This window comes from Bacillus rossius, chromosome 11 (assembly GCF_032445375.1).
Source record: "Bacillus rossius redtenbacheri isolate Brsri chromosome 11, Brsri_v3, whole genome shotgun sequence".
In the NCBI taxonomy this organism is placed as follows: domain Eukaryota; kingdom Metazoa; phylum Arthropoda; class Insecta; order Phasmatodea; family Bacillidae; genus Bacillus; species Bacillus rossius.
Genome location: NC_086338.1, coordinates 28,712,965 through 28,725,163, shown reverse-complemented (window position 1 = coordinate 28,725,163; position 12,199 = coordinate 28,712,965). Strand labels below are relative to the sequence as shown.

General features: G+C 42.2%; 1 protein-coding gene across 2 annotated transcripts in view; it reads right to left on the bottom strand.

Moving 5' to 3' along the window:
• Window positions 1-654: 654 nt before the first annotated feature.
• The window catches only part of LOC134536746 (integrator complex subunit 10), a 31,233-nt gene continuing 19,688 nt past the window's right edge, over window positions 655-12,199 (bottom strand). The window contains exons 9-13 of one of the 2 annotated variants that reach the window (XM_063376654.1): window positions 10,619-10,837; window positions 10,340-10,530; window positions 6,306-6,473; window positions 5,036-5,295; window positions 655-1,170 (exon numbers count right to left, since the gene is read on the bottom strand). In XM_063376654.1, coding sequence (XP_063232724.1) covers window positions 996-1,170; window positions 5,036-5,295; window positions 6,306-6,473; window positions 10,340-10,530; window positions 10,619-10,837 — 1,013 coding nt within the window. In that variant the 3' untranslated portion in view covers window positions 655-995. Of the gene's footprint in view, window positions 1,171-5,035; window positions 5,296-6,305; window positions 6,498-10,339; window positions 10,531-10,618; window positions 10,838-12,199 lie in introns of both variants that reach the window. The other variant, XM_063376653.1, reaches the window with a different exon arrangement.

The window sequence follows — 12,199 nt, the reverse complement described above, 5'->3', positions numbered from 1 at the left end:
TGACATGTCCACCACCAATTATGACTAATACAAAACATATCTTAGTAAACTAGGAAGGATTGGTGAAACAAAGCTCCTGACAATCCAATATAGCAGTGAAGGAGCAATTTCATTAGTTAACAATAGTTCAGTTGCTATTGATGGTAAAGAGACAGTAAATGAGCAAGTATTCTTGATGGGTGAGCAATATGACACTCCCATCAATGCATAACGTTATGTCCGGAAATCATATTAGTAAACTGTATAAAAGTACCAGTATTATTAGGCAGTGGAGCCGATATAATTAATCAGTACAGATTGCGTTGCAATGATTGAGAGTATTGTACTTACCCATGTATGAGTTGCAGATTTTGTGCAGATTCTTTGTTTAGTAAAATGTACTGTAACCGATATGTGAATTTTCAATTTTGGTTTTACCACAATCACAGTAATACCTTTTCTGCTGTTCGAGCTACTTAAGGGCAGTGGCAACATTTGCAAACCTAAAGGCAGATCTGAAAGAACACTTTTCTATCATCCTGTACAAGGATGAGAATTTTTTTTACATACAGATGCATCCACATGTGCTTTGGGAGCAAGATAAGCACAGTTGGACATTTGGATCTACTTTGACAAGACAAGTCTTGGTCGACAGGTTGAGTAAATAACAAGATGTATAAAAAAATAATTTAATTCATATTCTTATCAAAAAAACATTACAGTTTTCCGACGTGTACATCTACATTTCAGTTCCTTAAGGCTCACTCACACGCCATGTCAGCCGTTTCATTCTGATGACATTATTTTGGTTTAAGGGCTATTCCGGTAAATTTTATCTTAATGGCTCCATTACATTTTATGTTCTTTCACAATCTTTCTCGTTCGATGTTTACCAAGTGGTAAATAACAGCAGTTAAAAATGTAATGACATGTGGCATTTTAAATTCCCCAAATTGGTGGCAAAAATGTAGTAGAACAGTGAAACACAAAATGCGACAGCAGTATTCATGTGACGGTCACTCGGGCGGGCTGCACGCGAGGCTCTGCAGTACGGACGCCCGCTCGCTCACCAGGAACTTGACCACCAGGTCGTCCACGGGCTCCCGGCACCGAGCCACCTGCTGCTTCATGGCCAGCTTGAAGTCCTCCTTCACCCCCTTGTCGGCTCCCCGCGTCGAGATGCGGCGCTGCCTGCCACACAACCCACACCCACTGCAGTGACTACACACACAGTTTCAGTTTCAATCATTAAACCAGAGATTTTGGTGCCTATTTTTAATTTTTTTTTAAAAAAATATATTTTCTTTATGTATCAATTTAGTGTATAGTTCTACAAATATGACGTCAAAATACTTCTTTCTACTTGTTTTACCAAAATAATTAAATTTCGACTGTGATACATGATACATTTTAATAATAAAGTAGTTTGAAGCAAGCAAATCAAGGACAAAAGACAGATTTACTCGCAGCAATAAAAATCGAGGTTGAATCAAATACAAATACAGTAAGTCCTCTATTTACGTTGTACCGATTTACGTCGTTTCGGATTAACGTCGCTAATGTTTGAGTACTCATGTTTCAATTTAAGTTGTCGCCGATTCACAATAACGTCGTTTACAATGACCGTAAATCTTTATTTTAACCAAAACACCGTATATAATTCGTTTATAATTCTTTGTTTCCTTCGGTAGTTAATTTATGCTATGTAGCGTAAGCTACACGTTCACCGCCTTATCTTATCATACATCATGAGGGACGCTTCCTGCTCTCCGCTGCTCTCCGCGCGGTGATGCAATACTACCAGCCCGCCCGCTCGGCCACCCACGTATCTCGCACGTAGAAGTGTTATCTACTTCCCGCAACGACACAGCATTTTCTCCTACCCCTTTTCGTCCAACTCCTTGGCACTTCAGTCGCTATGATATCATTGAGTTGGCCGGAGTTTTAAACGTGCCGTTGTTAACTTATCGTGATTAAATGTGTTTGTAGTAGGCCTACAGTATCAGCTCACTGCAATTTATGATTTTTTCTTCATAATATGTCTTCCAAACGACTAAATTTATCTTCAAACATAATTTCAAAAAATAAGAACAGAACACATGTTTCATTAGCCACGAAAATGGAAGTTTTGAGACGTTTCGATTCGGGTGAGAGGGCTGTTGAGATTAGTAAAGTGTTAGGTCTGCCACCTACCACAGTTCGTACAATTCGATCAAACGCGGACAAAATTAAGAGTACGATACTGAACATGTCATCTGTCAGTGCTACAAAGACGAGTTATACACGTAATAGCGCTATGGAGAAAATGGAGAAGATGCTTGCCGTATGGATTGAAACACAACCAGCACAATTGCTCCATAAATTTAAGGCTTATTCAAAGCAAAGCTCTATCAACTATCTTTGTACTATGAGGAAATGAAACATGTTGAAGGTACTTCAACCGTTAAAGAGGAAGTGTTTAATGCCAGCCGCGGGTGGTTTCAGCGATTTAAAGCCAGGTACAGTTTCCATAATATAAAACCGATAGGCGAGGCAGCAAGTTCCGACACTGACGCCGCAAAGGAATTCATCCCGAAACTTGAGAAGATCATTGAAGAAGGTGGCTACATGCCGAAACAAGTTTTCAATGCAGATGAAACGGGACTTTTCTGGAAAAGAATGCCGGCGAGAACCTACATCGCTAAACAAGAGAGGACTGCGCCTGGTTTCAAGGCTGTAAAGGATCGTGTGACAGTATTGTTGGCGGCAAATGCAGCTGGCGACTGTAAAATGAAACCGCTGCTGATAACCAAGTCAGCCAACCCACGAGCCTTGAAAGGTTACTCAAGGAGCACCTGCCAGTGATTTTAAGAGCAAATAATAAGGCCTGGATAACTGGCCCCCTGTTCAGGGAATGGCTTAACTTGTATGCCATCCCTGCATGGAAAGAGTACTGTTCCAAGGAGAACCTTGACTTTAAAATTCTCCTTCTGATCGACAACTCACCTAGTCACCCACCCGAGGTAGTAGAAATGCATGAAAATTTGAAAGTGGTTTTTCTTCCACCAAACACCACAGCTATCTTGCAACCACTAGACCAAGGCGTCTTCGCATCGTTCAAGGCCTATTATTTGCGGCGTACATTCCAACAGCTGCTTGAAGGTACAGATGGTGAGGATAAGCCTACAATCAAGGAGTACTGGCGTGGCTACAACATTTTGCATGCTATCAAGAATATTGGAGAAGCATGGACTGAGGTCACTAAAAAGTGCTTGAACTCGACGCGGGGTAAACTGTGGCCTGATTGCCTACATAATTTTAAGGGATTTGAAGATGCCTCTCCTGCTGTAGACGTACGCGCGGACATTGTTGACATCGCTAAAAGAACTGGATTCAACGATCTCGAAACTGACGACATTGATGAAGTCTTGGATGCTAATGTAGAAGAGCTTACAAACGAAGAGCTACACCAGCTGGTAATTAATCCTGCAGCAGACAACACTGATAGTGAAGATGATGACCCGGAAGTGAAAACAGACATCACAGTGAAAGAACTAACCTCCGCCTTAGGCCATGTCAAAATGGCATTGCAAATTTTTTCTGAAAAAGACATAAATAAGGAACGGAGCTCTAAAGTGCGGCGAAACGTAATGGAGAGTGTTAGGTGCTACGAGGAGCTCCTCAAGGAGAAAAAGAAGCAGACAACACTTCATGCTTTCTTCGGCGAACATCAAAGGCGGCGACAGCTTCCATGTGTGTAGGAAAGGAATCGGAAAATGTTCAAAGTGACTCGGAATAAATTGACAAACTTGTCACGTCATCCTTTTTGGAATTCTATTCACAATGTGTAGTGTATTCAGAGCTTTTTCATTTAAAATGTTACGTAAAATTATATAATTTATATTGTTTGCGACGTAAATTTAAAGTAGTGTTTCTCATGAAAAATATTTTACATTGATTTTTATTAGAATTATTCCCGTACGTAAATTGTAAGAATTGCGCCGCGCTATTGTATAACCTCTTTTAGGTTTTTATTACTTCATGTGATTATTTTAAATCAAGGGCTCTCAATGTTTGTCATACTTATAGTACTTTTATTGTATGTATGCATTTCTTTTGACTTTGTTCTTACCAGCCTCCAAAAGAAAACAGTTGTTTTCTCCCGCGAATGACTCAAAGTAAAATCTGTGTAGCGCTAAACCACTTTGTATCCTTACACTTTGAATGCATTATGCGTTTATATTACGTACAGTATGTACTATATATCTGTTTTTATATTTCAATCAATAAAGGTAATAAAGCAGCTGGTTAAATAACCATTCTATAAAGCTGAGAAGTACTAGTTGGACTTGTTTCCCACGCTGTCGGTTGTCATTTGCTGATAAAATTGCCCGTTGTCACGTCTGTATGCCAGCGCTTCCGGCCGACCTTGGGCCGTGGCCGGCCGGTGGCATGAAACATGGCTCATTTTGCGTCGTTTCTATTTACGTCGCGGTTTTCAGGAACGTAACCCCGACATAAACCGAGGACTTACTGTAGTAATAATGTATTATTCATATTCAAAAATTTGAATGGTTTGAATGGTTCAAGTCACTTGCTTGATCATTTCTTCATGGGGGGAAAAAATTGTGTATTAATAATAAAATGTGACACGAGTACATTTCCTTTGAAATCGTTACACAAAATTTACAGTAGAAATGTAACAATTGAAGGGTTCATTAAAAAAACAACCATGTAAAAAAATTTCTTTTTCTTCGGGAAACCAATTAAAAATAAATTTAAAACATTGATATTGTAATCATATTTTGTAAACATTATCTGTGCTTACATTTTGTTTTGGCGAGAAACTAACCTTCGGAACGAGGGGAAATTATTGGCGAACACAGTCGCACATCCAATGGTGACGACTGACCGTATGTGACTGACCACGCATGCAGTGGCCACTACGAGTGCTCAAACAGTGGTGCGAAATTACAATTACACACACACTACTATTGTTTCATCCTACCAGGGACACAGGGTTGTTTCTGATGTGAACCCTTCGATCAGCAACTATGGTGAAGCCCGAGGGAGGTACCCGGAGTGCTGGGAGGAGGACAGGATGCCGAGGGGCAGGGCTCCCCCCTGCTCTGTCGACAGGAACATGAACTCCTCCAGGATGTCGGGCCGGACGACGTAGGCGCGGAACAGCTTGTAGCAGAAGCTGCCGTTCTCCTGGATGCGCCTGAGCAGCCGCGCCGCCAGGGCCTCCTCCGCGGGCCAGTCGTACTGGCTCAGCGTGACGGCGTGCCCCAGGGCCAGGTCCGCCCCCACCCCCGGCCTCGCGAACACGTGCCTCTGCGTAGCATTACTGACACTCCACACAACATCCTTCAGTTTTTACAGTTTTCCCTGTCTCAACCAATATAACATGACTAAACTAAACTACAACTATGTACTTACTGAAACATATTTCAAAAACAAAACATTTTTATTTACACATTAAACAGTTCACACAGTTATCATTTCAATCAATGGAAAGTAATCAATGCTGCTAATCTGCAATACAAAACCACTCTGTTTGAATCAATCTTCGAAACGATGTTTAACAAGTGGTATTAATATAGCAGCAGTAGAACATGTGAATACGTAGGGGGCCTGAAAAAATTTGCATCTCGCTACAGATGCTATTTTTTTTTTTTTTTTTGCTAATTTACAGTTTTAATGATTTGTTTTTTTTGCTAATTTGCAATATAAATGCTATTTTAGCAAATTTTATAATAACATGCTTTTTTTTCAGTTAACTTTTCTCATTTATATGAATGTATTCTTGGAATTTTTTTGTATACAGTCACATTTAAAGTTAAGAAAAAAAGTTTTAGAAATTTAAAATAATTTGTGGACAGTTTTGTATTTTTTTTTTGTAGCACTGATAATGGGTTTTAATTCTGTTCCAGCCATCCCTGATCATTCCGGATTTATTCTACACTGTCTTCTCACTACAGGTCATGCGCTAATACATTAAACTATTTCAAACAGATTCATGTGCATGCCATACTTTGCAGTATGTGCGACTATGCACTAAAAAATTTGGGGAAAATATCGTGGGCGTACAAGGAAAACCCACTAAGTCCATGAGATATTCATATGACAAAAGTCCAGTATAATGTGTTTCATGACAAGTATATCATATGACAAGTATGTTATCATGTTAGAGATTAAACATGTTTCAGTGCCGTATATATTTCACGATATTTTACAAACCCATATGAATATAAAAATCAATTTTTTCTCATAATTTAATTACGTGGACTTGAAGGGTTTTCCCTGCACGCCCACGCTGTGTGTTGAGCGCCTGGGTGACGCACCTCGAGGCAGATGAGCAGGGACTTGACGCAGTACTGCAGCACGTGCGCCCGGGCGAGGGGCAGGTAGTGCAGGTGCCTGTCCCGGGACGTGACCCGGAGCAGGGCTGCCCCGCCGCCGGGACCCGGGCCCCCCTGGGCCGCGGAGGGGGCGGGCAGCGCGCCCACCACCTGCAGCACGTACTCCAGACTCGTCTGCAACACCACGGCCACTTCTCGTCCACACCGCGAGGATGGGTGGCAGGGCTGGCCCCCGCCAGGGGCGCTGCCGCGACGGTTTCGCAGTTAACGAACGGTCCCCCCCCGCCCCCCCCCCCCCCCCTCTGTTTTAATCCAAGAGGGGGCGCCATTTTGAAGTCTGGCCAGGGGCACCAGTCACCTTAGCTACATCCACTGGGTGGGGCAATCTTCTGCTAATCCTGTTGGTTTTTTTTTTTAAATCAAATATCAATTTGTTCACTAACACACAATATTTTGCGAATCAAATTTAAAAAATACCAATTATCAAACACCATGTAGTAACACTGCCCAAAAGGTATGAAGAGAAGCAGAGGGAGGGGGATGGGAAAAGTCGTACCAAACCAGGGGCACAAATCTGTAGTATTCCCAAGAGAGACCTGCGCGGGCTGAGTTTTTTCTGCACGTGGGGTTAACCAATCCTAAAGATCCCTACATAGGGTGCTTGTATGTTGTATACACCTCCGACTCGCATAGCACGAGTTCAATTAACGCGAATGTGCATGACGCGAGAACAATTTTTGTGGAATGGTTTCAGATAGTGCGAAATAAAAACCTGCATATCGTGAGGTGAGAATTGATTTTTTGGTATAAATTTACTGCTGCGGGGTGTCTCCGCATCGTCGGATACATCGTGTGAATGCCGCTCGGGCAGTGTCTAGCCGAGCTCGGCGTATCAACTATCGCAGGAAAAAGCCGTCTCAGCTATCATGTTATCTTACCCGCCCGCCACGTGTGTGTGTGTGTGTGTGTTGTTTTCATGACTCAAAGCGCTTCCCAGGCGACTGTAGATATACTAGTTATCGTCAAGCTTTGTTTTGTTGTACACTTTATAATCAGCTAGTCATTTTGTTGTTGTGCGTGGTAAAGTTCGCAGTACATAGGTAATAATTATGAAACGTGCAAAAGAACTACAGTCTGATAAAGGTAGCAAAAAGAAAAACTATTTCTTTAGAAACGAAGTTGGAAGTTGTACGGCGTGCAATTGGTCGCGCATTAGGCCTAAGTGAATTTACGGTACGGACCATTATCATATTTTGCAAAATAAATGATGCTTGTATGATTGTAGAGGAGAATGATCCTAACTAAGAAAGAAGTGACAACTTCAAAAAAGAAATCGATAAGGTATGTCAGGTGTACAAATACTTGTACGAACACAAAAAAAAAGTAAAACACAAACACGGCTAGAAATGTTTTTTGCGCCTGCATCGACTTCCAAAAGAGCAGACCTTGTAAAGAAGGCGATGGCGCCGGCTTGGGAAAGAGAAGATGAAGGTTGTGACATGCCAGCTACCCCTCCCACTTCAGGACAGGAAGTTGATTCACCCCCTGCTGTACTCAAACACAAAGACAGCTCGTTTACATTTTGACTTGTGGAGGAAGAAGCAACTACATCCACATCCGCTTTTTCTCCGGACAATCTACGTTAATCTTTCCATTTATGTAAAGCAATCTGCAACTTATGTCATGTGCATGTGTGTTTACGAGTTAATTTTTTTTGTTTTAGGATTTTTTTTTTAAACAAACGCACGTAAGAATTTAGGGGAAAACTCAAAGGTAACTTGGTGTGTGTGCGCCCAAACAGTTGTGCCATATTATTGTACTTAGATGTTTTTTCCTCAAAGTTAATACGACTGATGCTCTCTACCACTACGTGTGACAGTTTCATTACCTTCCCCTCGTACTTAAAAGGATTTTTTTGTGCGTTCACTAAATCGTACCATGTAAAATAACATTGTTATTAACGGGAATAGCCGAACTCGCGTAACGCGAATTCACTTAGCGCGAGTATTTCTCGGAACCAATTGTTCGCGGTATGCGAGTCCTTGGTGTACTGTCCATATTTTGGCCTACATGCATGCAATAAACAGAAAATTTAAAAACATATAGAAAGTTTTCCATAAGACAGAGTTTTGAATTCAGATATCCATTTCACAGTCGCAAGTGCAAGCGGGCCCACTCACTAGTGTGGGGCTTCTAATTCAAGCGGGGAGGGGCACCCCATGCCCCAACTTGGGATCCATGCCATGACCAACCACACCAAAAGATTAACCCTCAAGGCATGTCACAGCCTTACATGTACAGTCAGCACAGTATATACACGTTAAACCTTGACAAACAGTGAAAACAAACGCAGTGTCAACTTCTAGTTTACAAACATTTATACTTGAAGTTTTATAGCTGTTACTAACCTGGACTAGCATTTGCTCGTTCTTGTTTGACCGTGATTAGGCTTTCTGATATCCTGCTCTTACCGTGCACGAGTTGATAGTGATGACTAGAGTCCCGGGAAATTCGCAAATGCGAAATAACCGCAATAAAAAGCGAAATGACTCAATAAATGCGATAAAATGCTAAATAAGAGTTTTTCTGCGATAAATGCTACTACAGTGGAACCTCATAATTACGAGTACGGGATACTACGAGATCTTCGAAGTTACGACAGTTTTGTAATGCACCGTCAATTGGACTACGTAAATCATGCTAAATTAAAATGGCTAGAGTGATTAAAATGGCATCTTCAAACAAGGAAAAACGCCTGCTGTTAGGAAAAAAAAACATTTACGTAGTATTAACACGGACTGATAAGCGCCTTTGTGTGTGTTGCTGGGTCTGAGGGTGTGTGCGTGCATGCGTGTGTCTGTGACCTCCTCCCCCTCTACAAATGAACAGAGATGACAGATGCCCTTCCCTTCCCCTCCTCTTTCCAACTCTCCGGTGTTTTCCTTTCTTCTCACCACTTACCTCCCCTCCCTGAACAAGCTAGGCGATGGTGACAGCTTTTTTTTTTTGCTGCATCTCGGAGCACGGTCATGAGTGTGACCATTTCATTCGCAATTAAAACAAAAACTGTTGCAGATAAAAAAAAATCACAGAGACCTTTTATATTAGAAATTTAATTTGCTACAACTTTTATTCTACGCGTATTTTTACTACGAGGTACCGTTTCCGAGATATTGTGCGACATTAAGACATTCTGGGAATGTTCAGGATTTTAACTTGGACTTAAATCTTATATATTTGGTTATTACGAGTACTCGTAGTTATGAGGATTTTTCTCGCCATTGTCAGCTCTCGTAGTAGCGAGGTTCCTCTGTACTGCCGTGAATGCACGAAAATCCTGCGGATGGTCCGGCGGTAGCCAGCCAGCAAGCCAAGTGTGTGTAGGTGTGTTTGTAAGAGATAAGAATGTAGGAGAGAGAGAGGGAACAAGCAAGCCGAGTCGGCCCAGTCAGCAGGTGTGTTTGTGTGCGTAAGAGATTATTAGAAACAAGAGGAGAGAAAGAGATAGTGTGAGCCCAGCCTGCGTGTGCGTATGTGTGCGTGTGTGTGAGAGCAAGAAGAAGTCGGCAAGGTCAACTGGTACAGTCTGTTCACACCAGCAATACCCCTCACGTGTCTCATAGGGAAAGGTTATACGGGTAGTTCCGGTGCAGAGTTTTCTTTGCAAATTATGTTCCGCAAGTTAAACGTGGTGTATCCCTAAAACATGTCACACATCTAAATATAAGAATACCTACTGATAAATGTTAGATAAACAGTATCCAGGTAAATAACATTTTAATTGGTTGAAAAATAATTAATCATGTTTTTTTGAATTTTTTTAATATATATATTTTTTTCAAAATGCTACAAAGTGCTATATTTCACTTTTTAAAATGCTACAAAATGCTAAATTTCATTTTTAAAATGCTAAATTATACATTTTAAAATGCTAATTTTTCGGGACTCTAGTGATGACAGGTACAGCAGGAAAGGAGAGGTGCGGGGAGGAACAGCGGGCGGCAAGCGGGACCCACCCTGCTGTCGCCCTTGAAGCAGTAGACGCTGGCGAGGCGCAGGTTCCGGCGCAGCTCGGCGGCCGGCGTCCGGGCGGGCGACTGCAGCATGAAGAGGGCCTCCTCCGACACCTGCTTGTACAGCATGGCGTCCAGCAGGAAGTCCCCCAGACACAGGTCCAGCCGCAGGTGCTGGCTCAGCTTGGCGAACTCTGCGGGCACGGGCGTGGAAACGTCCCGACGCTACCCCACGCGATCCTGTCCGGCGACGTTACAGGGTCTCGCGAGAGACGCGCTCACCCTTCTCGAGCGCGGGCGGGCCGTGCAGCAGGTCCCAGCAGCCCAGCGCCACCAGGAAGTTGGTGGCGACGCCCGCGGCGCCGGGCGAGCCCACGGTGAGGAGCGGCGCGGTGCCGTCGTCCTGCTCCGCTCGGCGCCGCTTGGCCTTGCAGCTGTCCGCCGCCGCCTCCTTGCTCACGAACGCCTCCACCAGCACCAGGGGCGGGTCCCCACCGGCCCCTGGGGGGCACGCGCGTGGATCAGTCCTCGAGTACCTACCGTCCCATCTGAGCAGTGGCGTAGCCAGGATATGTGTATGCGGGGTGTTAAGTAGCATGTCCCCCCTCCCCCCTATTAAAGCGGGGGGTCCGGGGGGTCCTCCCCCGGGAAAATTTGGATTTTAAGGTGTAAAATAGTGCTACTTTAGCAGTTTTCGGTTCTTAAATTTAAATATTGTAATGGTAAAATTTTTATTAATTTTAATATGAAATTTGTTTCAGTGATGAATAAGAAATGAATTAAAGATTATGTGCCGGGGGGAGGGGGGTAATTGAACCCCTAAACTCCCCCCTGGCTACGCCCCCTGAATCTGAGGTATGCAAAAGATTTCATCTTCGAGGAAAACAATTTTAACAAAAAAAGGAATTAAATTCAAACACTAGCACATGTGTAGTTGACAAGGACTACATCATTCATCCCTAGAGGAGCTATCAAAGAAAGGTTCATACTATTTGCAACCAGCTACAACGCTCTGTTAATGTTTGTTTAGCACTGCAGGATTTATGTTTGACACCATAATAAATTGTTTATATTCTAAACACGTTATGTGTATGTCTATGTACATGCATATATATATGTCTATACTCTATATATATGTATATATATGCATGTTTATAACATACTCACATTTGTGTACGTATATGCATATATATATATGTGTGCATCTATGTATCTCTTTATTTTTTTCAATTTAAAAAGGAAAAATGAATTGGTTGAATGTTTTCTAATAACTTAAATTTATAAATTTTTTATATATATTAATGTACTTAACAGCGTATAAATTGCATGATTTATGGAGTTTTTTAGATTGAAAAAATATAGTGTGACCCTTAAGCAAGTTTTTTTTATTATTGGCTTAAAAAAATAAGTTAACATTGCACTGTGTGATTGAGTATGTGCATACATAACTAGAATATGTTTGTTTTTAATAAATATAACTCCATGAGTAAGTACAATTTGTTTAAATAAAATATCTTAGCAGTAGTATGAAGCTCTGTTATGTGCCACCAATCAGTATTTCCGGCACAATTCTAAATTTGAATTTTTGACAAATAATTTTGCCAGTCATTTTTTCAGTTAAAAAACTTTAACTTTTCTGCCTCCTGTACACTCCCATGTAATCTTTGTCAGGCCAGTCTCCCCATGCTGTTCCCAGAGGTAAATCTAATATTGCCAACCATCTAATGACCCAGCAAGTGCGCTCGTCTCATCCCCGCCTCGGCGCACGCCCGTCGCCTGAGATTCTCCTCCGAGCCATGAGAAGAAGTGCTATGTCCTGCAAGCTATTAAAGCAGCTAGGTTCTGAGAGCCAGCCTTAAGCGA